Source organism: Larus michahellis, chromosome 3 (assembly GCF_964199755.1).
Source record: "Larus michahellis chromosome 3, bLarMic1.1, whole genome shotgun sequence".
NCBI lineage: Eukaryota > Metazoa > Chordata > Aves > Charadriiformes > Laridae > Larus > Larus michahellis.
Window position 1 is genome coordinate 22,808,588 of NC_133898.1, and position 26,683 is coordinate 22,835,270.

The 26,683-nt window shown below is 44.8% G+C and overlaps 1 protein-coding gene across 1 annotated transcript; it reads left to right on the plus strand.

Moving 5' to 3' along the window:
* Positions 1-5,324: 5,324 nt before the first annotated feature.
* DHX57 (DExH-box helicase 57) lies at positions 5,325-26,583 on the plus strand. The gene is made up of 24 exons (XM_074579106.1): positions 5,325-5,387; positions 6,807-7,027; positions 7,703-7,855; positions 8,134-8,304; positions 9,039-9,850; positions 11,298-11,491; positions 11,632-11,753; positions 12,013-12,208; positions 12,969-13,093; positions 14,289-14,422; positions 15,094-15,148; positions 15,916-16,118; positions 17,179-17,295; positions 17,655-17,751; positions 19,017-19,190; positions 19,463-19,663; positions 20,523-20,799; positions 22,240-22,335; positions 22,435-22,518; positions 22,645-22,782; positions 23,754-23,828; positions 24,886-25,020; positions 26,089-26,289; positions 26,397-26,583. Exons 2-24 carry the CDS (start codon positions 6,816-6,818, stop codon positions 26,538-26,540), a joined length of 4,116 nt encoding a protein of 1,371 aa, XP_074435207.1. The 5' UTR covers positions 5,325-5,387; positions 6,807-6,815; the 3' UTR covers positions 26,541-26,583.
* Positions 26,584-26,683: the final 100 nt, after the last annotated feature.

Below are 26,683 nucleotides of genomic sequence, written 5' to 3' on the forward strand. Positions count from 1 at the left end.
GGTGGAAACTAGCGATCCTGAAACCTGGCAAAATAGCCTGCGTTGGGCTGTCAGGGAGTGGTGCATATTAGCAGTCGCAAACCAGTGTCAAAAAGGAGCAGCCTTAATTCACTGGTGAAAATGGCAGTGGCTGGCAACTCTGCTGCCGAGGGTGTATCTACATCAGCGTTTTAGTTAGTTGAAATCACAATTTCAAATCAGAACCAGCTGCTTTTCTCTACAGATCAGCTACTAGTGGCAAGCACTGTGCTGGCCCCTTTGCAATGGGCTATATTGTCACAGGAGAGGAGAGGTATCACCCTAAGATTTTTGAGAAAATGCTTGTAAAGCTACATGTGTGATCTGTTCCTGAGTGCTCTCACTGAAGTGATGAGTACTCACAGGTTCAGCCTTCGTGCAGAATTTATGTCTGTCATCTAATATGACAGCAAAAGACAGAAGCTCCGTAGCAGATTTTAACATGCTACTGTATAGACATAACTTAATCTATTCTAAAGCATTGACATTCTAAAGACATTGACATGTCTTTAATTTTTCCCCAAACATTTCAGTTTGTCATACAGGTTCACATTTTGTATCCAGGTACATTCTCTAATACATATTTCATTTGGTGTCTGATCATTTAGAAATTTGAACTTTCATAGAATCATAGGGGTTGGAAGGGACCTCTGGAGATCATCTAGTCCAACCCCCCTGCCAGAGCAGGGTCACCCAGAGCAGGTTGCACAGGAACGCGTCCAGGCGGGTTTTGAACGTCTCCAGAGTTGGAGACTCCACCACCTCTCTGGGCAGCCTGTGCCAGTGCTCTGCCACCCTCAAAGTAAAGAAGTTCCTCTTCATGTTTAGGTGGAACTTCCTATGCTCAAGTTTGTGCCCATTACCTCTTGTCCTGTCCCTGGGGACCACTGAAAAGAGCCTGGCCCCATCCTCCTGACACCCACCGTTTAAGTATTTATAAGTGTTGATAAGATCCCCCCTCAGCTGTCTTTTTTCCAGACTGAAGAGACCCAAATCCCTCAGCCTTTCTTCATAAGAGAGGTGTTCGAGTCCCCTAATCATCTTGGTAGCCCTTTGCTGCACCCTCTCCAGCAGTTCCCTGTCCTTCTTGAACCGGGGAGCCCAGAACTGGACACAGTACTCCAGGTGCGGCCTCACCAAGGCAGAGTAGAGGGGGAGGATGACCTCCCTCGACCTGCTGGCCACACTCTTCTTGATGCACCCCAGGATGCCACTGGCCTTTTTGGCCACAAGGGCACATTGCTGGCTCATGGTCATCCTGTTGTCCACCAGGACTCCCAGGTCTCTTTCCACTGAGCTGCTCTCCAGCAGGTCAGCCCCCAACCTGTTCTGGTGCATGGGGTTATTCCTCCCCAGGTGCAGCACCCTACACTTGCCCTTATTGAATTTCACAAGGTTGCTCTTTGCCCAACTCTCTAGCCTGTCCAGGTCTCTCTGTATGGCGGCACAGCCTTCTGCTGTGTCAGCCACCCCCCCCCAGCTTTGTGTCATCAGCGAACTTGCTGAGGGTGCACTCTATCTCCTCGTCCAGGTCATTGATGAATAGATTCAAGAGGACTGGACCCAATACTGACCCCTGGGGAACACCACTCGTCACTGACCTCAACTAGACTCTGTGCCCCTAATCACGACCCTCTGAGCTCTGTCTTTCAACCAGTTATCTATCCACCTTACTGTCCATTCATCAAGCCCACTCTTCCTAAGCTTCCCTATGAGGATACTGTGGGAGACCATGACGAACGCCTTGCTTAAGTCAAGGTAGACCACAGCTACTGCCCTCCCCTCATCTATCCATCCAGTCATGCCATCATAGAAGGCTATCAGATTAGTCAGACATGATTTCCCCTTGGTGAATCCATATTGAGTACTTCTGATAGCTTTCTTTTCCTCCACGTGCCTTGAGATGATGCCCAGAACAAGCTGTTCCATCATCTTTCCAGGGATGTAGCTTATGATAAGCTTTACAGCTTATGAAATCAAAACTAACAGAAAAGACTATGCAACTCTTCCACACCAAACATACTTGTTCTCATTGAATGGTCCAACGTACTTTGCTCCATTTGGAAGTGTGTAGGTTCCGGCCCCATGAAATTTGTTGTTTCTGAATTCGCCTTCATAAACTGACCCAGAAGGGTGTTCTAGCCTTCCGATACCATTCATCTGCATTTAATGAGATGATCAAGAAAATGTTAGTGTTTATGCTTACAGTGTTATTTCCTTCCATTACAATACCCTTTCAGATTGCTGCCTTTGAGTCTGCTATCATTTTCAGATATGATAATGGGAAGGAAAGTGACTATTCTTTCGGATTTAGACAGGTTCCTGCTTCTACAAGAATTTCAGGTAAGAGCTTAGAAGTTTTTGGCCAGCCACGGTGTCCAATAAACCCCTCATCTGCTGGTAGGCTCACAGGATCTTAATATATGCAGCATGGGACTGCTGTTCCCAGCCCTGCAAATAACTCATCTACCCTGACAGCCTGAGGGGTTAATTAAATTTTCTGGAATTTCTTTCTGTGGATCAAGGCAGAGCAAGTCTTTTCATTTGTTCATCCTAGGGCACTAAGCCATGCCTGGGGATTTAAATCTGTGCTGTAAAGCACTTCTGTGCCATAATCTTAATTCTTATCATTGCACCAATATTTTTGTAAGGAACTGAAAAAAAGGCCATATTAGATCTAATAAAACTACAAGATGCAGTTTCCTAATTGCAGACCCATATTTGTCCCATTTCACAGACTGTCTCCAGCATCAAGAAAATAAGCAATTTTCCTATACTTACTAATTCATCCCTGGGGAACACAGTAACCAAGGGCAGCCAAGCAATGGGGCATGTGTTGATGGCCAGAGCTCCCTGGTTTCATTGTGGGACACATGCAGGAGGGCCGTGCCTAGGCTACTGTGTGTGCACAGCCCATTCGTGCAGGGCTTTCATGGTGGCTGTGCCATGCTGGGCAACACCAGCGCCACGCTGCCAGAGTATTTCACCAGGGCCTGCTGGCCAGCAATGGGCAGCGTGTTTGCAGGAGCCTCAGGAGGCAGCAGGACATCTGAAGACCCCAAATGTTTCAAGTCTTCGGTCTGGGCTGTGACAAGATTCCCAGGTGGAAGAAGAGCCTGTGGCATTGGTCTGATCCTTCTCAGGTTATGACTTTCCTTTCTGTGTCTTCTAAGGGTGGGTATAATGGACATGCTCCATTCCAAACCCAGAGAAAGTTTAAAACGAAGGAATACTTAAAATTACCTTGTCATTTTTCCAACTGCCGATGTACATAGTTCCATTGGCGCTGGTGTGGACTCCATGACCATTCCTCTCGAGGGCACCCTCAGGTGTCTTTTTGCACTCCCCCTCTAGAAAATGAGAGTGGTGGAAGACAGGTATTTTCAATTCAAGACAGAGAGCATCCAAGAGGCAAAAACCTATGAGATCATGCAATGCATTTCTTCTGTTGCAGAGACATTTCTCCAGAGCTGACTCTCCATCTCCTGCGGACAGACTGCTGCCAGAGATGGGTCCTTGGAGCACACAAGCTCTGCTGGAGCAGGCGCCTTTGGGTGCCATGCAGAGTGCGAGCCAGCAGCAGTCCTGTTACCTGTTCTTCCACCACCACTGAGCCCCACTGTGAGAGTGGTGGGGAGCTGGCATGGGGCAGAGCAGATCCCAGTGGACCATCAAGGCAGTGTGGGTGGCTGGCTGTAGGAGGAACCTGAGGAAACACCCCCATGGCAGCTTCCGTGTGCCTGTGGGGGGCTCTTAACACAGGCAAAGCAGTGTGTTATTTGAATAGTAGTCCATTTTTGCTGGTAAAATTTTTTGCTTTAAACTCCCGTGTGGCACAGGTTGCCCAGAGGGGTTGTGGAGTCTCCGTTCATGGAGATACTCAAGACCTGACGGCACGTGGTCCAGGGCAGCCACTGTGGGTGACCCTGTGTGTGCAGGGGAATGGGAATCTCCAGAGGGGCCTCCCCACTTCATATGCGCAGCTTTGGGGTCGCTTGTTGCTTATGTAACCCTCACCCTGAAACTGGTAGAGATTTCCTCTGGTTTAATCCCATACGCTCAGTTTTGCAAAGGAACTAGCACCTACCAAGATTTTCTTACCATACTTATCTTTATTTGGGAATACGAAAGACGCTTTAAAACACACAGCTTCTGTTGAGAAAGAAACAACCAGTGTCACTGTTAACAACTTGTTAAGGTTTGAAAAACCCACAAGAATTTATTGTCATTTAGACAATTATTCTCTCACTCAGTGACCCCTCCCCACCCAGGAAGGGGAGTCGGGGAAAACGAGGAAACATGAGGGTTGAAATATAAATAGATTTAATAGGATAAGACTAAAAAAATAACATTAATAATACTAAAGAACCAATATTGATCCCGATACCAATAGGAAATATACGAGGACTATACTCAGCCCATTCCGTCAGCAGGAAGCCGTGCACTCCCAGCAGGGGACAGCAAATGTGGGACACTGTGAGCGCTGCGGCTTTGGGAGGAAGGGAAGGGCTCAGGGCCCCGGCACCGGGGCAAGGAGTTCTCTGGACCACCACCATCAAGGGGGAGAGAGACTACACAGCAAACTTTCTAATTTATATCGAATGTGACGTTCATGGTATGAAATAATCCTGTTGTCCAGCCTGGGTCAAGTGCCCGGGTCTCACTCCTCCTCATCCCTGCACCTGGCAAGGCTCGAAAACACTGAGACCTGGAAACCCACATACCATAGCTGGCTATAAAGTAAATATTTTCACAAATTCAGACACTAAAGTCTTCTAAAAGTGCAGTTTTCCCCAGCATTAGAAGAGAAATTAGTCCGTGTCGCTTAAACCAGGACACAACTTTTAGCTGAAATTCAAATATAGATTCACATACATATATTGGACGTTAGGATTGGATGTTAGGAAGAAGTTCTTCACCATGAGTGTGGTGAGACACTGGCCCAGGTTGCCCAGGGAAGCTCCATCCCTGGAGGTGTTCCAGGCCAGGCCGGATGGGGCTTTGAGCAGCCTGGTCTGGTGGGAGGTGTCCCTGCCCAGGGCAGGGGGTTGGAACGAGATGATCTTTGAGGTCCCTTCCAACCCCAACCATTCTGTGATTCTATGATATATTCAAATACACAGCAGCTTGACACCGCGCGTAATGATCAGTGTGCTGCTTGAGTGTGCGACTCGTTACAGCGGAGCCCTCAGCGCTGTCGGCGGGGCATCGTGTGAGGGGAGCGGGGAGGCCGGGGAGGCAAGGAGTTTACCGCCCATGGTTGCCATGCGGAGGTGTAGACGGTTGCTAGGGAGGCCGGCGACCCGGAAGGGGAAGACGGGCGTTTCCGGGTCAGGGGACGCTGCGCCGGGCCGGTGCGGAGCGGAGGGGTGAGAGCGGGGAGGGGAGACACGGGAGTCCCCGGGGGGTGGAGGGGTCCCCAGGAGGGTGCGATGGCGCCGTGGAGAGCGGGGACGGAGGGGGAAGGGGTGCGCGGGCGGGCCCGTGAAGGCGGCTGAGGGGATGGCGTCCGGACGCCGTGGGCGGGAGCGGGGGGGGGAGGGACGGGGAGCCTGCGGTGAGGGAGGGGCAGCGCCGGGAGAGGAGGTTTGGGGATCCCCGGCCGTGGGATGCCGGGGACGGGACACCCCGTAAGAGGCGTGCGAGGCGGGGGGATGCTGGAGGAGTCGGCAGGGAGGCGGAGGTGTTCTGGGCCCGCAGCTCCATGCTGCGTGTTGAGGGGAAGGAGACGGAGCCCGTGTGACGGTGTGCTCGGAGGCGGCTGCGAGCCCATGTCCGCCTGCCGTGCTCACCCTCTCAGCCGCCGTCGCTTGTGCCAGGGTGCTTTGAGCAGGGTCAGCTGGTGTGTTAAATCCCGCCCTGTCCTGGTGGAGCTCTAGCGGGGGGAACTACCGCAGAAAGGGAAGTTTCCTTCTTTCCAAGCCCCAAACTGTTGCTGTTTCCAAGCCCTCGTTTGGGCTGTTACTCGTGCGTGGCCGCAGCAGTTCCTGTCCTGGCTCTGGAGGTGCCGGTGCGAAGATCTGGGAAGTAAGCTCCTGCCAGGCTGTCCACAGCTGCTCCCCTGGCCCTGCAATAGCTTTCCTTGTGCAGGAGCATGATGCTGGGGCACGTGTTAAATGTTGAGCCATTCTGTCACTGGCAACAGCTGCTTAATGCTAACAAGGTTGTGTCAGAGCTGGTGAAGATCCTGCTGTGAGGAGGAGAGGAGGGCTTCTGTTTTCCAGGACAGGTCCCTAATCTCTCCCCTGCCCAGGCTCCACAGACCGCTCAGCCGTCTGGGCAGCTCCTTGCAGAAGGAGATGGATCAGGAGCAGGTTAATGTGGAAACAAACTGTATTTTTGACCTTTTATTCTCAGCCCTGCAAACTCCCAGGTCAAAAAGTGGCAGGGCACCGTCTGCTTTCTGCTGTGAAAGTTCTCCTGAAGGTTTGTACTTTGGGCTCCCCCATGTCCAAGAAAATTCCATCAGAGTGGCAGAACTGGAGCTACCACACTAGGCAGCACTGCTGGTAGGCTCATCCTTTTCCCAGAGATCCTGCAGTTTTTGGTTGAACAGTTGTAAGGAATACTTCTTTTATTTTCTAAAACCACAGAACTTGTTTAATAGTGTTCTAGAAGAATGTGCTTTGCTTCAGGTGCCTACAAATACACTAACGTGCAGGTAATCAACTGCAGTTGAAGTGGCTATCTTCTCTTGTCACATGATAAATAATGTAATGTGTGCCCAGACATTTGCAATGTGCTAGATAATCTTCCTAACTAAGGGCTATGTTTTTTCCCTTCCTCAGCAAGAGAACATGAGTTCAGCAGGGAGGAGAAGAGGAAAGCCCAACAGAGGAGGAGGAAGAGGGAGAGGAGGAGGAGGAAGAGGAAGGGCAGGAGGAAGAGGAGGCGGCAGCAGTGGCCATTCAAACAAATCTCAACTTGGTGGAAATAGGAAATGTTCAAGCAAAATCTGGGACAATGGAGATGATTTTTGTCTCTTTGAGGAACCAAGGCTGGAATCCAGGTTTTTTTGTTAATTTGGAGGGGTTTGGCATAGAGATATTTGGGATACTTTGGGGCTGGTTTTGGACACCCTTGAATATACAGAAGAGTAAAGGGGTGATTAAGCTGTTTCGGTATGAAGCAGTTTTTACCTGTGTTTTTTGATTAACATTTTTAACGTTTTATAGCTAGGACAGTTGTTTGGGTTTTTTTAAATATTAGAACCTCTGATTTTCTTCTTTGGTCATAAAGTAATTTCAGAACGACCTTGATCAGAAAACACTAATAAACACAGGACGTTCATTTTTGTGTATTACAAAGCTGAAGCTGGGCCATGGAAAATAAGCGATTTAGAACTAATCTGGTATCCTGAATGTATTCTGACCAATCTGACTTAGAAATACTTGGTTGTACTGTAGTCTGAGAAAAGCTTTACCTAGCAAAGTGTTTATTAAATCACTTTGGATTTGTCATAGGATAAAATACATATGTGCATGCTTGTGTATGCACAGATGTAGACATACACATCCTGGTCACGTAAGAATGAGCCCAACTGAATAATCCTTAGGTGATGGCCTTGTTGTATTTTGGTTTTCCTGTTTTGAACTACAGAGTTGGGTCCTAACACATCCCAATTCAGTACAGATCAGTTGAGCCATGCAAATAAGTCAGTGTTGTGTTCTATTTTAATTTTTAGATCAAACGCCCCTGCCAGAAGAGGAGGGCAAACGAAACAGAGACCCGAAGCGAAAATGCCTCTGCAGACCATACACATGACGTCAGAGAATCAGAGAAGAGTGAAAGAACTTCTTCAAGAGCTTCAAGCACAGGAGCTGGCTCCTGAATCAGAGTTAGTTTAAATGGAGGCGCTACTTCTAGCTCTTACAGATGAGCACGCTTTAACAGACACACTGTTAGAAATGAAAACAGTATTCTTTTTTCCCTTAACTTTTTATTTGATCTCAAATCCTGTAATTTTGAGTCTGCTTTGTTCTCCTACAATATTAACTCTGGGAAAGGGGTATCAGAGTCATTTAAATGGACGGTTTAAAACTGCAGAGACAGAGTTTTGTGTCTACTCAACAGCATAATTTTGTTTCATTTTAATTTGATAACTCTTTTTATCAGAGTAGCTGGTTGTGGTGAAGACGATGACGAAGCTGATTACCTTGATGATGAACAATGCTGGTCAACAGATCAGGAAGTTTCTGACATAATACCAAGGTCGTCTGCTGAGCCAGCTGAGCACAGAATTGTGGAAAGTGAAGTGTCTTCGTTTGCTGTGCACAAACTCTCCAGGTGATTCTTTTCAGTGAATAATTTGTATCCTGAAGAGGTAAATCATTAGTCTCAATACTGTAAGCCCTCAGTGCTTGGATTTCCTCTTGATTCCAGGGAAGCTCTATGTGCAGAATTGATGAGTTTATATCTCCTACAAATCAAATTAATCCTCAACTAGATTAATTTAAAATAATGTTTTTATGAAAATAGATCACTCTAGCCTTTTTTCAGGTAAATTTTCAGTTCTTTCTCTAAGACAATGAAACAGATATTGGGAAAGCTCAGGGACCATTGCTGTTATATATGTGTTTCCTGCAGGTAGCTAATGTTTCAAAACCTTGTAAGTGTTCTTCATCCATTTTGCTCAGATATGAGCATTTATTAACTATTTTTGCTTTATTTGAGAGTGTTTTATATGTGACAGGAGTCAGCTTTTTTTTTTTTTGAAGAGTTTAATTTATGTAGTTCAAGTGGGAAATCTAATCCTGTAGCTATTATGTGCGACATAAACCCATTTGTCACCTTTTAAACAACGGACTAGTTTTCACAGACACCAAATTCCTGCCTGCCACTGTCATTCAAAATAGCATAAATATTTTGGTATGGGTTTTTTTTCCCCCAGTAATACTAATAGTATCTCATGCCATACGTGCTTCCTTACTGTAAGCCTAATCAAGCAGATCTGTGGTTATTTTGTTTCGTACAAGTCTCTGTCACTCACTTGTTGCCATGTTGTCTCTGCTTTGTTGCAGGTATGGTTTTGACAGCGAGCGTTGTAGGACAGTGCTGAGATCCTGCAATGGTAACATTGGGGCATCCTTGGAGTATTTGCTATTGCAGTGCTTTACTGACAAATATGGAGAGAAGATGCAGGTTTCTGCAACAGCTGCTGAAGCCAGTCAAGAAGAATGTTTAGAACAGAGACAAGAAGAGGCTTTTGCCCTCCGGTCAATCTATGGAGAAAAATTTGTAGAAAGAATTCAAAATCGAGTTTGGACTTTTAGTTTGGAATTGGAGTACCTAGCAAACAAGTTCAGCAAATCTAAACAAAAGGGTGGTTGTACTAAGGACACAGCAAAGCAGACTTCAAAGGAAATATGTAAATTTTATCTCCAAGGAGGCTGCAGGTTTGGTTCAAAATGCAGATTCGGACATGAGTTCCCTCCAAACCACCCACTAAAACCAGCCAGGAACCCTGTCGATGATGCTCATCTCAGAGCTAACAGTGATGGTCCTGTATATGAACTCGAAGTAAGATTTCCTGAAGAAAACAAGTATCCACTCCAGGCACCTCTTGTGGCATTTTATTCCACCGATGAGAATCTACCTCTTGCTTGTCGTTTACACATTGCTGAATTCCTCTTTGGAAAGGCCTTGATAGCTGCAGAGTCTCATGAACCAGTGGTGTACACCTTAGTGACTTGCTTAGAAGATGAATCTGAAATAAGCGAGTTACTTAAAAATACTCACCACAAGTACAGTGTTCCTCCTATGTCCCAGTTGGCAACACCTTCGGTAAAGCTACAGACAGAGAGTACGTCTGGTTCAAATCGAATATCCGAAGGTACACCAAACTTCCCTTTATGGTTTCTGGGCTAAGAACAGTCAAAAAGATTTTTTTTAAAAAAAAAAAAAAAGAGAGAAGGCAGAGCACCCAATTCAAGCATCTGTTCCAAATCTATTTCTGGAGATTAAGGTCATGTGGTGAGCCAGATCCGTAACTTGTCTGTGCCTCAGGAAGTTCCTTCCATAATAAAGCTGCAGCAGAGAGGTTTTCTGCTGGCAGGAACCGAGTTAAAGGAGCACAGAGCTAATGAGTGTGGGTTGGCAGAGTGAATGATGCCTATTCCCACACAATCAATAAAAAGCCATTGAGATATGTGGTGGGAACTCAACAAAATTGACTAGAGAAGGGTGCTTGAAAGGGGAGCAGGGAAGGTTGTTTGCAAGCTTTGGTGCATCTGCTACTTATAAATTCAGAAACATCTTTTTTTAAAAAAGAAAATTACTTAAAGTTACCAACACCTCCTCAAAATTGATTTTTGTAAAGATGGATTTAAGGCTAACTAAATGTTGCAAGTGGTTCTATAATTTTGTTCAAGGTGTTGTTCCTTTTTTTGCATGCGATTGCAACTAAGTTGATTTCACAGGGTTTCACAGAGTTCAGACTGTGTCACTTACGGCAGGGCGACAGCAACTCTGTGGCATAGATGACCTTCAAGCTCTTAATTCTAAAACTGTTTTATCTAAAGCAAACTTTCTTCAAGAGAGTTCTCAAGAACAACTGCTTTGCATTTTAGAGCACCTAAATAGTGACAGCCTATTTTTTTGTTGTAGCGAAACAAATTATTCCATTTTTTTAACAGAAAGACAGCTTGTTCCAGAAATTGAAATCAGATCTTCTGTATGTTTTTTTTCCTTGTGTTATAAAATACCTTGTTTAGATAAATGTAGCCTTAAAACTTTCAAGGGATGGCTTACAGTCTGAGCAAATCCCACCTCAATCGATAGGCAGGAGGAACCAAAGTACCTGGTCCAGTTTCAGCCTTGGTTTAAAAGTACTTGGCAATGGCTTAACACTTAATGTTACAGTGTAGTTTTAATTAATTTAAGCAGGAGTTGCCATCACAGTCTTGTGCTCCACAGAAGTGGTCGTGTGGTGAATTCGAGAGGGGAGCTGAGACACATGAAAATCATTCAGGAAGGCAAACCAGTTACCAGTCCGGTTGACCGTGTGGCCACCCAGGCCATGGTGTTGCAGAGCACAGCTGGTGCAGGGGTAGTGACAAGTGGGTTGGAGCTGGAGAAGTTGTGGTTTGTTTGTTAGGGTGAGGGGAGGTTTGCTGGTAGTGTTGAACTAAATACATGGCAAAAACAGTCCTGCAGGTCCTCAGCTCCAGTCTAACAAGGCTCTTTGTTGAGAATGCCCCTGGAACATGTGTCGCTTCAGTGCTGATGAGCTCCTCTTCCTTAGTAACAAGAATACCTAACTGTACATTCTCTGTCTCAAGCCTCAACAGTGTCAGAGCCTCAGGAAGAAGAGGTGGCGGCAGAAGAGGAGGAGGAAAATGAGCCTGAACAAGTTGTTGTGGAGAACGAGAGTTATGTCCACCTCAAGAAAAAGCTTTCCAAAAAGTATGATGTGCAGGCAAAGTCTCTATATAATGAAAATGTTAAAATCTGCACACAATTTCGGCTGAAAAAGGTATAATGTACAGAACAGAATATCTGTTTTCATGCTTACTTTAGAGAAACAAATATTTAAGCCACAGGCTGCTGTTTCAAATGGTTCTGTTCCACTCCAGTGGTGTTCTTACTGCCATGCTGTCTGTTTTCGTGCATCAGTCTTCTAGGCACTTCCAGTCCATGTTGTATGAAAGACAGAAGCTCCCTGCATGGCAAGAGAGAGAAACAATTCTTGATTTGCTGAAGAGCCACCAAGTTCTTGTTGTGAGCGGCATGACGGGGTAAGAGTGTGATTGCACATACAGACTTATGTATGAACGTATGCACAGAAGAATGTGAAATATGTATTCATGTCCTGAAAACGTTGGGGTCATGGTCCATCTGTGGCCAGTGACAGCAGTCCTAGGTGAACTTCATGTGGAGGATGACACTAATGAAACAAAGCAAATTTTTAGTGGAATACAGTCATCTTAATTTATATGGGTGGAAGGTGTTGTGTTTGTTTTTTTTTTTTAATTTATCCCTGGTTTTGTTATGCAGATGTGGGAAAACCACTCAGATTCCTCAGTTTATTTTGGATGCTTCATTGCAAGGATCTCCAAGCAGAGTTGCAAACATCATCTGCACCCAGCCTCGCAGGATCTCTGCCATTTCTGTGGCTGAACGTGTAGCCAAAGAAAGAACAGAAAGGATTGGACACACTGTTGGATATCAGATCCGTCTAGAAAGTGTAAAGGTATGTATGCTTTGCTTGTTGGTTTTCATTTAGTTCTATTAAAATGTGCTTAGTGCTTTTATAGCATACAGAATCTCTGCCCTATATCTGCCATACAGTGAGATAACCTATATTCTGTATTATATTATGAAATATATTCTATACTTTATTTCTTCTCAAGTTGCTCAGTCCACTTTACGGAGTGAGAGTGCAGCACTATATCTTGTATTGATGTTTTTCTTTCTGTTGAGACGGGTGAAGGGGGCTGAGAGTATGAGTAATATTTCTGTCCTCTGGAAGACTACTGACTTCATTTCCACTTGTCTCCATTTCCATTTGTGTCCCAAGTAGAGACTGAAGGGTACAACTTCAGTCAGCTGGAAAGGGGGGTTGAATTCAGACTGCTGTCTTGGAAGAGAAATTTTGTCTAAATTGCAGCTGATTGATTTTTCCAAGAATTTTGTGAAAAAATAGATTTAGTAAGTCTTTCTAGGGACAGGGATCTGAGTTGTTTATCAGAAAGCAACATCCACAGGAAAAACAGTTCAGATTTTTTGTTTACCCCTTGTAGCTAACAATGCCCCTTGGTAAGAAGGAGATGCTCTTAAGTTTTAATCGAAGAAGAATTGTTCTGCCCATCTCCAGCAGGGGTTGCTTTTTCCCTTTCTGTCAAACCTGCCACTCAGCTGAAACCAAATGATTTATTTACAGCAACTCATGTTCTCTTTGCACTGTGTTAAGCTGCACAGAGTCAACTGAATGCTTTGTCTTACCGTTCAAGTCCTCAGCTACCCGACTCTTGTACTGCACTACTGGTGTGCTGTTGAGAAGGCTGGAAGGAGATCTGACTTTGCAGGGAATCACACATGTTATTGTTGATGAAGTTCACGAAAGAACAGAAGAAAGGTAAATAATCTCTTGTCCCATAAGCAAAATGAAGAAACTTAGTCAGAAGGATAAAGGTGACTAAGGTGCCAGTAACTGAAGTCAGGCTTGTTGATCCTGGGGCAGTAATGGAGGATGGTGGAAGGAGTCTGATTTTAGGTTCTTGTCTTTGGGCAGTAAGAAGTTGTGTTGCAGCAGCTTGCAAAGAAAGTCCATCTCTCTTAAATTTCTGTGCCTCCAATCTGCCATTACATTGCAGTGGTGTTGATAAGAGGTTTTGAATGTGGCTGAAGGGTTAAGTAACTTCTTAACTAGGTTAAGGCTCTTATTCTTCCCTTGTTTTAGCTTTTACTGAATACTCTAATTCTTTATGAGCCCTTTTGGAAGTTATTTCTCCTGATGCAGGCTTCAGCAGAGCACCGGCAAGGGACAAGCGCACACGTTTTCTTCCAATCTACAGATTTTACTAGTTCTAGACAGTCTCATCCTATCCTGCTCCAGCCTCCTATAGTTTTACCCCACTTACCTGCTGATGCCAGGCAAAAGATAATGTCTGTCAGTATCTCTGTAAACTAAGTGGCAAGGATCATTTCTTTGAGGTTTTCCTTGTGAAACGCTGCAGTGCAGTGGGTTTCTGGGAGGCTTTGAATGCGACCCGATATTCTACAGCTCAGATTATATTTTAGCCTTATAAAAGGGCTTTTATGTCTCAAGGATTCTTCTTCCTTCTCAAGTAAAATCACTTCAAGCCGGTCTTCTAGGCATGCCACAAAAGCTATAAATATGTAGGGAAGAATACAGTGAGCAGGGAAGAATGGGTAAGTTTGAATAACTCTTACAGTGAGGAAGAGGAGCAAAAAGGACTCATCTGTTACTTTGAGTTAACTTGTTATCTACTGTTCTTGTGTTTTCATTAATGTTATTAATGTATATTAATTTATATAATGTAATTAATTTATAAGAGCTTTTTGTTGCTTAAATGAATTCGCCAAGTGATCCTGAGACTCTAGTAAGGGACAACCAAAAAGTAAGCAGGTTGCCTTCCATTAATTTACTGCATTATTAGCCTCCAGCCATTCTGAGAAGCTCATGCTACCGTGATAGTATCGCTGTGCTATTGAAAACACCAGGAAGGTGGACAGAAAGGGAAGAAAAAAGGAAACTCTGAAAGTCAACACTGAAGAAATTCAAATGTATTTTTGCTTGTTTTCTTCAGTGACTTCTTGCTGCTGGTTTTGAAGGATATAATGGTTCAGAGGCCAGACCTGCGCATTATACTAATGAGTGCCACCTTGAATGCAGAGCTTTTTTCTCAATACTTTCACTCCTGTCCAATTATTAACATACCAGGTGAAAACCATTCATTTTTACTATCTTGTCACATTCATTGTTTTAGGGGTTTGTTTTCAGTGTTTCTGCTTGCGAAGTGTTTCTCGATACAAGTGCAAAGGGCTAATTTGCAAAGTGGCAAGACGAGGATTTATACCAGAACTATGATTCCAAGGGCTTAGAAGGAAAGACCAATGGGATTTGAGAGAGAGAAGACTTGGAAATGAAGCTTTTTTTGTGCTGTTCTCTATACCAGCAGAATTTCCTTCCCCCAAACCAAAAATGACACGGTGTGCATACCGTGGTTCCCTGAGCTAGTTTCACCACAGCTGAAGACTCTCCTCTATCCATGTGAAAAAGCAGCAGTGAGAGGATGGAGTTGGATGCGTACGCATTTAGCCAAATGTGCCTTTTAAATTGCTAAGTTATTACATGGAGCATGAAAGAAATACATAGCCTCGTTGGTATGTTCCCCTAAGTGTCTCAGCCCTTCTCTGACTGTGTAAGTGCATGTTACCAAACCAGGCTTGGAAAACATCCACTGTTTGTCCTAGAGAGAAATTGTGTTGAAGAGTGCAGTGTAGGTGAGAGCTGTGAAGACAGTGTATGACATAATAACGTGTGTGAAATGATAACCATCTTCTGTCTTTTTTCCTCTTTTCTGCGTGTTGTGTTCTCATGTTTCCTTTTAGGTCGAACATTTCCTGTGGATCAGTTTTTTCTGGAAGATGTGATTGCAATGACAAGGTATGAATTTGCTAAACATTCTGAGATGTATTTGGCCTTTGAGGTTGCACTGTTGACCTTGAGACTGCAGTGGTTCTGTGCATGAATTTAAAAATGAAATCCTCCCAGATCTCCCCCATCACCTGTAGTCTTGGAGTTCTACTAAAGCACTGTCTTTAAACCATACTTCCTATACTGCAGTGGGGTCTTGGATCTCATGCCAAAACAAGCCTTTCTGCGTTAGGTACCACATAAGTACTCAAGAAAAGGTGAGCTATGCCATGAAGAGTTTGTCAGGGCTCGTGCTTTACTTATTTCAGTGATGGTTAGACGTTGGCAAGCAGAAGAAATTTGAAGGTAGATTTCAGCACTGAAGGTGAAAAATGCAAGATACCAAACAATTCCTTTTTGTAAGCCCTTCCTTGCAGTTCAGTTAACAGATTCCTGTTAACTTTTGTTGTTACTGAGGAGTCACAGCAGCTCAGACATTCCAGATAGTATATTGATCAGCTACTGTAAATTACTTGCGGGTCGTTCCTCTGAGCTGCCCACTTAGCTGTCAAGATCAAGTTTGCAGTCCTAGTCTTTTGCATCATAGTTTTTAAAAGGCTAACACCCTAGTATGGAAGGACACCTTGGCTTTGATACTGTTATTGGGTTTGCAGGCCACTATACAAAGTTCCTCTCAGATTTACATATAAAAACTTTTGATACCCTGTCTCTGTAGCTAATTATTAGAAGGAGACTGTTAGGCTTCTTTCCGTGACACTGAATGTTCTGCTGTTCAGGTACGTTTTAGAGGACAGTAGTCCCTACAGGCGCAAGACAAAGCAAGAAAGCAAACAAAATGGAAGACACAAAAGAACTGCATTTGAAGAAGTAGAGGAGGACTTGAGACGTGCTGGCATTTTGGAAGGCACCGACACAGGTGTCAGAGATTCAGATCCAGACCAAAAATTAACTCTGAAGCAGCTGCTTACACGATATAAAGGTGAGCTCCTTCTTAAAGCTGATAAATTGGCATATAACACTTGCCAGCCAACGTGGTATGTTAGCATATAATATTGTATGTTTAATGCATGTATATAATTCAGAGTTTTGTACTTGCGAAGTTAAGCAGGTCACTACTTCTAGATGAGATCAGAAACCTGGCAGCTTAAAGAAGGAAAAAAAAAAAAGAACCCATTGTTCTCTTAAACTAGAACAGACATCTTGGCTGAAAACAGTTCTTAGTGTCTGAAAGTGGACAGTTTTCAGCTAGTATCTCTTTCCATCCCTTTTCAGATGCCTTGTTAATTCCACTTTCTTCTCTGTGTGTGTTCTTGCTGGAGCAGCTTTACTTAAAGCACAGCATGTATCTGCCCACTTCAAGGAGGTTACTTCTCAAAGAAGACAAGCCGCCTTTGAGAAATTCAGTCACTCTGTGAATGGCTTAATAAGAGGGGCAGACCTTCCTATGAACTTCCCACTTTGTCATCATCAAAATCCTCCTTGTGCTTAGTCCTGAAGGGTTCCTCCCTGCACACCCTTATGGTGAGCTCCTCAGTGGTATTGAGCCATTGCTCAATTGAGTGGTATTTAAGCCGTTGCTTAAAAACTTCAGATTCCTGCTAAACAGTTGCCATCTCAGAGGAGTAAAGGAATCTGTCTATCTTCTTGAGTTGATGTAAGAAACGTTGGAACGGAGAAGAGAGAGCTTGAGAAGGTAGACCTGGCGGTACCTGTAAATGGCCATATAAAAGCTTTCGGCTCCTCTTACTGCTCGTATGTGTGCATGTTGTCCTGCTAGTAAATGAATCTTGGTCTAGGCTTCGCACGGGGCAGGTGTGAGCCCCAGTAAGGCATGAGAAAGGAAGAGCTGAAACAAAGGGAAGCATGGAAAGGGGAATGTGATGCATTGGTTCACTTACGGAGCCACCTCTGTCTTGTCTAAGCCAGATGCTGTTTAAACCAAGGTGTGGTTGGTTGTACAGCTATGCTGGTTCAGTGGATACAGCAGATGTTTTTTACAAGAGGTAGACTTACTGTGTGTTTTATTTCCTTTTCCCCAGGAGTTAACAAGACAGTGTTGAAAACAATGTCTGTCATGGACTTGGACAAAGTTAATCTGGAATTAATTGAAGCCTTGCTGGAGTGGATAGTTGCTGGCAGACATTCATACCCCCCAGGTAATTCCATTGTCTTTGAGAGATAAACAAAAGTAGATTCATGGCAGCTGCGCGCTTATAGACAGCCCAAAGCTAATGTTTTGCATGCAAAGTTTCTGTGGTTACTGATTATTTTTGAAAAAAAAAAAAAAGAAAAAGTTCTAGACAAGTAACAGAGCCCTTGATAGACGTGGGATGGGGAAGGTGAGAGAATTGTCTACTTTGGAAGTCTTTGGTGAGGGACTGTTGCAGCCTGTGTGTTTTTTGTACAATAATTGCAAAAGAGAGCTGGAGTTTTGACTTGGGCCCTTCTGCACTGATAAACTACCATGCTGTCCTTTCTGTTGAGTGATTTTATTTTTTTTTATCTACTTATATAGGTGCTGTGTTGATATTTTTGCCTGGTCTAGCAGAAATCAAGATGCTTTATGAGCAGCTCCAGTCTAATGCTCTTTTTAACAACAGGCACAGCAAGAGGTAAGGCAGAAAAGCTCCAAAACTATTGGTCTTTACCCATAAATAAAGAGTAGCTTCCTGCACAAAGCCTGTCTTTATCTAGGGATAGATAAAGGTTATTAAATGTGTGAGACAGCTTGTGATATAAAGGTCTTGACTCTAGTCAAAGTAATTGTTTTCCAGTATCTTCTTGGCTTGCTCTTTTTGTTTTTTCTCCTCAACTCAGGAAGGTTAGTTGTTGAAGTTCTTGGAGACCCTAGTCATGAATGTTCTCCATTTTGCGCTCTGCATGATCCACGACTGTTGAAAACTTCACCTCGACCCTTAATTCTGTTTCAGAATGTTTGCTGAGACACATTCAGTTGTCTCTCTTTTGGCCTTAGATTGTTACGTGGGGATGTAATTGAATCTCCTTGACTAAAGAGTTTTCACACAGATGTCCATGGCAAGGTTAGCTGGAGTGATTTCTTCCAGTCTGGCGTTATAAATGGCAGATTCTAGACTCTTCAGAAGAGGCAACTCTGTTCTGAGACCTGCCCCTTCTGTAAACTTTGCCACCTTACGTACATCAGAAATAATGTGGCCAGCAGGACGAGGGCCGTGATTGTCCCCCTGTATTGGTCACTGGTGAGGCCCCGTCTCAAATATTGTGTCCAGTTTTGGGCCGTTCTCTACAAGAAAGACATTGAGGTGCTGGAGCACAAGTCTTATGAGGAGCGGCTGAGGGAGCTGGCGTTGTTCAGCCTGGAGAAAAGGAGGCTGAGGGGAGACTTTCTCACTCTCTACAACTGAAAGGAGGGTGTACCGTGATGGGAGTTGGTCTCTTCTCCCAGGTAACAAGTGATAGGACAAGAGGAAATGGCCTCAAGTTGCGCCAGGGGAGGTTCAGATTGGATATTGGGGAAAATGTCCTGACTGAAAGGGTTATCAAGCCTTGGAACAGGCTGCCTAGGGAAGTGGTTGAGTCAGCATCCCTGGAGGTATTTAAAAGATGTACACTCAAAAAGGTGTAGATGAGGCACTTAAGGACATGGTTCAGTGGTGGACTTGGCAGTGCTAGGTTAATGGCTGGACTCAATGATCTTAAAGGTCTTTTCCAATGTAAATGATTCCGTGATTCTGTGTCTTAAAGGTAATATGGCAGAGAAGTTTGCTGGTTTTATAGTGCTTTGAGTGGCTGTGGTCAGTGCATGGTACCAGTGGGGCAAAAGCGTGCACAGGCGGATTGTTCCCAAGAGGGGAAAGGCTGGAGGTGGACTGAGCATGCTGTCATATTGTCCTTACAGGTGTGTGGTTTATCCCCTTCATTCTTCACTGTCTAGTGAAGAACAGCAGTCTGTGTTCCTCAGGCCTCCTGCAGGAGTTATCAAAATCATCATTTCTACAAACATTGCAGAAACATCTGTCACCATTGATGATGTGGTCTATGTGATTGATTCTGGAAAAATGAAAGAGAAGAGGTACTGGGATTCATTCCTCGGGGCTTTGTGATCTGGGAAACTGCTCTATGCCTTGGGCTGCATACTTTAGCTTTCCAAAGAGCTGGGATAAACTTGAAGGAACTTGATTTGCAGAAAGCTGCTCCAAGGTGGAGGAAGCCAGTCTAGACTCAGATTCAACTGAAGGGGGTGGGAATTATGTCCATACAGAAGTTGGCAGCATCTACCTGCTTGACCTCCAGCCTGTTCACTCTGCACTCCTGAATATAAGCCTGTTTCTTGCTCTCCTGTAGGTACGACCCAAGCAAAGGAATGGAAAGTCTGGAAGACACATTTGTGTCCAAGGCCAATGCTCTGCAGAGGAAAGGGCGAGCAGGCCGTGTAGCCTCAGGTGTCTGCTTTCACCTTTTCAGTAGCCATCACTATAACCATCAGCTTATAAAAGAACAGTTACCAGAAATACAAAGAGTGCCCTTGGAGCAGCTTTGTCTAAGGTGAGCTGTTGTTCCTGTATTGCCTGAAAAAGCTGTTGATGCAGAATGTCCTTCCTCCACTGCAGGGAGCACCTGGAATGCCATGGCCAAGGTGTTTAGTTTCCTCAGTGTTTTCTCACATTGTGAAACCAAGAAACTTGCTCTGGAGATCTAAGGCTCTGTTGGCTGGTTGCTTTGATCTTGCTATCGCATTGCCTCCTCGTCTAGACACACCACCCCTGCCACCACCACCACCCCCCCCCCCCCCCGCCACCAATTGCATCTGCCACCTATTCACCCTGGCTGCCTTCACATTCCTTGGCTCGCATCTGATCCTAGGAAAAAGATACGTCTCCCAGATCTCTTCTCACCAGAAAGACAGTTGTATTTCTATACTCCAGACCCCCGGTAGGTGTTTGTCCCTTCACGCTGTAAACTCTCCTGCGGTGTTTCTGTGCAGCATAGTGCAGTAAAGCCACAGCCTGCATCGAGCACCACCATCATGCAAATACTAAATGAAGAGGCCCTCGTATCCCTGCTGCACACTCTGCACCCCTGTGTACAATAAGGAAATGAAACAACACAATTATTATTTTTTTTATCGTAAAAACTTTATTTTAAACCCTATTGTGCTAAATAGGAATCTGTTCTTAAGGACTCAGTGAGATTGGATGAGGTACGCTGCCCCCCAGCTATTTTTTCACATTGCTTCCTGACTTGAAATAACGTGTTACAGGCCTCTTCTAGGGAGCATGTTCTTAGAAGCATGTTTTCCGTTGGTTTTTGTTTTATGTTGTATTTATAAAAGCTTGCTTTTTTGTCCTGTGTATGGAACTAAGGTGCTTTTTTTTCTTTCTTAATTTTTTTCCCCCTTCTTAAGAATTAAGATTCTGGAGATGTTTTCTGCACAGAGTCTTCACTCTGTCTTATCACGACTAATTGAGCCCCCTAGAACTGAGTCTTTGTGGGCATCAAAGCTGCGACTGCAAGACTTAGGAGCATTGACTCCAGACGAAAAGCTCACTCCTCTGGGATATCACTTGGCTTCGCTGCCTGTTGATGTCAGGATTGGCAAGCTCATGCTGTTTGGCACCATCTTCCGCTGCCTGGATCCTGCACTAACTATAGCAGCCAGTCTGGCCTTTAAATCACCTTTTGTGAGTATTCTTAACCGTGTATCCCGATTTGAAAGCAGTGTGTTTTCATGCAGCAACAAAATGCTGTTGTAACTCGCAACGTACTACACTTGAGGAATTTAATTCTCCTTTTTAGCATACTTTGTAGATACGATAATGCAGCGCTCATTAAAAAAAGTCCAGTGGAAATTTATCCAGAGTGGATATCCAGTACCTAAGGGGGGCCTGTAGGAAAGGTGGGGAAGGACTCTTGATCAGGGAGTGGAGTGATAGGATGAGGGGGAACAGTTTTAAACTGAAAGAGGGGAGATTTAGATTAGATATTAGGAAGAAATTCTTGACTGTGAGGGTGGTGAGACGCTGGCCCAGGTTGCCCAGAGGAGCTGTGGCTGCCCCATCCCTGGAGGTGTTCCAGGCCAGGCTGGATGGGGCTTTGAGCAGCCTGGTCTGGCGGGAGGTGTCCCTGCCCAGGGCAGGGGGGTGGGAACGAGATGATCTTTAAGGTCCCTTCCAACCCAAACCATTCTGTGATTCTGTCGTTCTATAATTAGTTTTGATTTGAGCTAAGAATTACAGTCAGTCCATTTTGTCCAAACTTGGTGTAAAAATTGAAAATGAATGGTAGCATAAGAAGCAGTTACAAATAATTACGCAACAGTGATAACGATGAAGTTGACGTGTCTGAGCTGTGAATGCAGGGTTCAGTTTGGATCTTGGTTTGTGTGTTCACTTTCACTTCGGCTTTTTGAATCAGCTGCTGTACTTACAGGTGCTCTTACTGTTCTTAGCCTTCCTTTGCAATGTACAAACTTTCCTGAAAAGTCAGACTTTCTTGAAGTTTTGATTGCTATCATTAGTAGCGCAAATAATTTGTATTGAGGATAGTTGTGCAAGAATTGGAAATAGCTTGTTCTAGTTATTTAATTGCATATTGTTTTCTATATGCTTATTGGGCATTTTATACAGCATTTTAACTTCAAGTGTTATAAGTTTCTATATGCTGCTATAGAATAACTTAAATCGGCTTTTTGAACGTCTTGAGTTACTATCGCCTTTTCTCTCTCTCAGATTTTAGACTCGCTCTGCTCTTCTCTGTTATAGACATTCTCAATGGAGGTTCAGCTCCATTAACTTGTTAAGATTTGTCAGATGGTGTTTTTCACAAATCTTGGCATTCTGCAGCTGGAGGTCTGCCCAAAATGAAATATTTTCTGTGAGCTGGTCAAACACAAATTTACCTTTGGATCTCCTGTGGTTAGAGAGGGCAGTAGGCTTAGGTGCTCTGCTGTTGACTAGGAATTTTCGAATGCCGCCTATTTTCTCTTATCCATGGAGAAAATTTGCATTGTGACCTGTGAGCTGCTGTGAAAATACCGAAGATTATATGCCATGCAGCTCTCACAATGGCTTGTCTGAATTGCGTGGTGAAGAACACGCTTTAATCGGTTACTGCCTGTCTAGGTGTCGCCATGGGATAAAAGGGAGGAAGCAAACAAAAAGAAGCTGGAGTTTGCAGTAGGGAACAGCGACTACCTGGCTCTTCTCCAGGCCTATAAGGTGAGCTAAAATTCAGTAGCCGCTCTCAGAGGTTTGTGATGCACTTGAAATTCAAGGTGAAAGATTTTATTAAAGGTTTCTTCCCATCCTCTCACCTAGGGATGGCGTTTAAGTATCCAAGAGGGTTCTCAGGCAAGCTACAACTACTGCAGGGAGAACTTTTTGTCAGGAAGAGTTCTTCAGGTAAGTCAGGTTTTTTTGTGGCCTTGCACTGGGACACTGGCTGAGTCCTAGTGACGAAAATAAGCAACTGGTGAAGGCTGTCCTGGCTCTGCGTGGCACCCATCACAGCCCGTTGTCTGTTTATAGGAAATTGCCAGCCTCAAACGGCAATTCACGGAGCTGCTTTCTGACATTGGGTTTGTGAAAGAGGGATTAAGAGCCAGGGACATTGAGAAGAAGTGGTCCCAAGGAGGCGATGGCGTGTTGGATGCCACAGGAGAAGAGGTAATTCACAGCATTTCAGTGCTCCAAAACAATGCTGCTGGGTTTTTTTCATGTCACCTGGGAGCCAGGTGGGCTCTAGACTGGTGGGCTTCTTGCCACAGCCTGGCTTTGTAGTCTCACACTGGCAACAGTCATCTCCAGCCCGCTCTGTTCTTCCTCCCCGTACGTGCCGGTACCGGCCTCCATTGCAGGGGGCCTCACGTGCCCAGGAAGCGCAGGCCCAGATGTGGAAATGAGCTGAAACCTGCTCCTTTGAGACAGTGAAACACTGCTGCCTTGACGTGTCAGGAGTCAGCAAGTGGTGGAAAGGCACGGGTCTGACTCACGACCTGGCCTGAATGCTGGGATTAGTGCCAACCTTATTTTGGGAACCGTGAACAGAATTACATTACAGGGCAGGCAGTGAAATGTCTCAGCACTGCAGACGATCCTCACAAAGCAGTACCTCCGGAGCCAGAGATCTCCTAGGGCTACACGCTGACCTGATAAGGGTTTGGTAGCTGTAGAGTCTCGCTGTGCTTTGGGACAACTTGTGCTTGCTTTCTCTCAGGGACAAGCCACTTTGTAGCCAGACATTAGGGAACAGTTCGGTTCGGCACCCAGGGAAGTGGCTGAGGCACCATCCCTGGAGGTATTTAAAAGACGGGTAGATGTGGTGCTGAGGGACATGGTTTAGATTAGTGATGGTTTTTGTCAGAATTAGGTTGATGGTCGGACTCGATGATCTGAAAGGTCCCTTCCAACCTAGGTCATTCTATAAGATAGTTGGTGGCCAATTTGCTCTATTATAGTGGGGGGAACACGGCCCAGGTGTAGCCTGAGACCCAAGAGCAGTAACTGGTCCGCCCCTATAAAGCACACAGTGCAGCTATAAAAGTAAACCAGTTTCAGGAACTCAGTTATTCCAGAAGCAGGTGTTTATCTTTATAGACTTACCTGCAGAATACCTAATGCGTGCATTAATTTCACAGGCAAATTCCAATGCGGAGAACATCAAGCTGATCTCAGCTATGTTGTGTGCTGCGCTGTATCCCAATGTTGTCCAGGTAAAAGAATGCTTTTTCGTTTCTCCTCCTGCTCTCTGGCGTATCCACACAGCCCGCTTTCAGTCTGGCTTTGGCAGCCTTGAGCCTGGGTTAGGTTGCCAAAGCTTTCTGCTGCTGGTGTTAGAGGCAGGCAGCTGACCTCCAGTTTTGTGTTGCTTGAGAATGCTGCTGCTCCTACGGGGTGATTTGAGCGTCACTGTCGCGGTTTTGGCCGGATTGGCCAATCAGAATGACAGATGCCCCCCCTCCACCCCGCCCCAAAGAGAGGAGAGGAAGAGGTAAAGAGATTTAAGAGTTTAGAAAAAGAACTAAACTACTTTAATGAAAATACTAATAAATAAATAATAATAAAATATAATAATTTCAAAAGTATACAATATATACAAAATATATCCAGCTCCCAGGATGACGATTGCGTCACCAGCAGGCACAGGGAAAGTCCCAGATTGGAGTCAGTGACAGATGGGGGCTGGATTATGGGTCTGGAGTCAGGAATGCTCAGATCAGGATCAAAAAGCAGACAGACAGACAGGGTCCCCCTCGGACATTGGCCACTGAAGAAAGAGAGCTGACCTTTTGATCCCTCAGCAGTGAAGTGAGCTGACCTTGGCTGTTAATGGCAATAAGTCTAAGCAAGAGCCTCTGTGTGTACCATCCCTTGGTATAATCGGGTCTTATCACTCTGAGAGTGAACAGTTTCTGAACAATATGCTGTTAAATTTCAGACTTTAGTCAGTTAGAAGAGGCCCAGCTAAAATGTAAAATTACAAAACGGAAAATTGGTTCTGTTCTACCTCAAACCAGGACAAGTCACGCAGAAGACAGCAGCAAGTGTTCTTAAGAAGCTACTTTGAATTACAGCTTTTTGAAGGCTGAGGTTGCAAAGGAACGGTCATGGTTAGGCAGCGCCCAGAGGGACTAGTGACAGGCAGCACCTGTCTCTAGTGACTTGACATGTTACTGCTTGAGAATTTCTGGCTTTGATAAAACTAAAACATAAGTTAAAAAAGGTTTCTGGTACAGTGGATTTTTATAACTTTTTTCTCTTACCACACAGGTGAAAAAGCCAGAGAGCAAATACCAGAAGACCAGCACAGGAGCGGTCAAAATGCAACCAAAAGCAGAAGAGCTGAAGTTTGTTACCAAAAATGATGGTTATGTTCACATTCACCCTTCATCTGTGAATTATCAGGTCAGGATTCTTTTTTATTTTTTGCAACGCGTGCTCTTTTTATAAAAGAAATCACCTTTGCTTGAGCAGTTAAGATGACAGCGAGGGTCCCTATCGATGTTTAAAAAAAAAAAAAAAAAGTCTTTATAATTGAACAGTCCCCTGTTAAAATTGTAAATAATGGTGCGTTCCCGAGTTAAGGGTGTCCTCGTGGGCGCACAGTTAAACTCCAGCCTCGGGCGTGGAGTTAGCAGACGCGGTAACCCCCAGTTCATGTTTTCTTAAGCTGCCTCTGCAAAGCTGCACACAAAGGTGTTGGGGTCGCAGTGCTCCCCGGCCTCGCCCCAGTACTGCCCGAGATCGCATGCACGTATGGAGCACCTGCGTACATGCAGACGGCTTCTCCCCGCCACCCCTCCCCAGGCTTTGTTCCTTCAGCTGAAATATCATTTATTGGTAAATAATTCAGGGATATGCTCTGGTTTGTTTCTTCATGGGTCCTCAAACTCAGAAGTTAATTTCCTTTCCAGCTTAATAGCTAATACTTAGATAAAAGCTCTTCTTTCTCTGCCATGATATAGGTAATATTTGTCTCTTGAACTGTCTCCATATTTGATGATTCAGTGCCTTTTGCAGAATATAAATCATTTGCTTTAAGAAAGTGGCGTTTTTTTAATCATTGACCACATACTTGGGTTACAAAGGCTTTGAACTGTCGATCACTCTTGCTTTTAGAGCGTAACAAAATCACATATGAAAATGTCCTTAGCATGAAATGGAGAACATGGGGCCTTGAGGCAACTAGCTTAATTAATAAGCTAATATTAATAAGCTAATAATGGAAGTGGCTTGTTTCTCACCTACTCTCTGCAAAGTGGGAAGGAGCAAGGGATAACTAGCGAAGTTATTGGCAGCTCTTACGGGTCAGAGGGAGTGTGTTAGTTAAGCAGGTGCATTTCAAGCACGTTTGCTGTTCTCTGCAGCCGTAAGAGGCAGGGGAGGCCTGCGTGGCAGAGGCAGGCAGGCGTTTGCCTGAGCAGGCAGGAAGAGCCGTGGCGCTTTAACGAGGATGTTGTGTACGTGTTGCAGACGAGGCACTTTGAGAGCCCCTACCTGGTATATCACGAGAAAATCAAGACCAGCCGCGTGTTCATTCGGGACTGCAGCATGGTGTCGGTGTACCCGCTGATCCTGCTCGGAGGCGGGCAGGTGCACATGCAGCTGCAGAAGGGAGAATTTGTCATTTCTCTGGATGATGGATGGATACGGTTTGTGGCTGCCTCTCACCAGGTAAGGAAAAGGAGGGATAATCCTGGGAGTCCCGCGCTTGCGTTTAGAATGCAGGAGATAATGCGTTTCTTGAGCCTTACACTCGCCTCTGTTTTATTGTGTGTTAGGTGGCTGAGCTGGTGAAAGAGCTGCGCTGTGAACTAGACCAGCTGCTGCAAGATAAAATCAAGAATCCCAGCATGGATTTATGCATGTGCCCCCGTGGCTCCCGGATCATCGGTATGATTGTAAAGCTTGTGACCACGCAGTAACGTGAGAACAGCTTTCTATAAAGACTCGGTGCCTGAGAACAGACCAAGTAACAGCGGTGTCTTGATGTATTTGTTGTCCCAAAACATGGCACTGATCTCTGGAAGACCAAGTTGGCAACTATACTATTGAACAGGGGGTTTTG

Excerpts from the sequence above, each read along its gene's own strand:
- DHX57 (XM_074579106.1), top strand. The coding sequence starts at position 6,816 with ATGAGTTCAGCAGGGAGGAGAAGAGGAAAGCCCAACAGAGGAGGAGGA. Across the intron at positions 13,094-14,288 it reads CACGAAAGAACAGAAGAAAG|TGACTTCTTGCTGCTGGTTT; the intron begins GTAAATAATCTC and ends TGTTTTCTTCAG. Across the intron at positions 26,290-26,396 it reads TTGTGGCTGCCTCTCACCAG|GTGGCTGAGCTGGTGAAAGA; the intron begins GTAAGGAAAAGG and ends ATTGTGTGTTAG.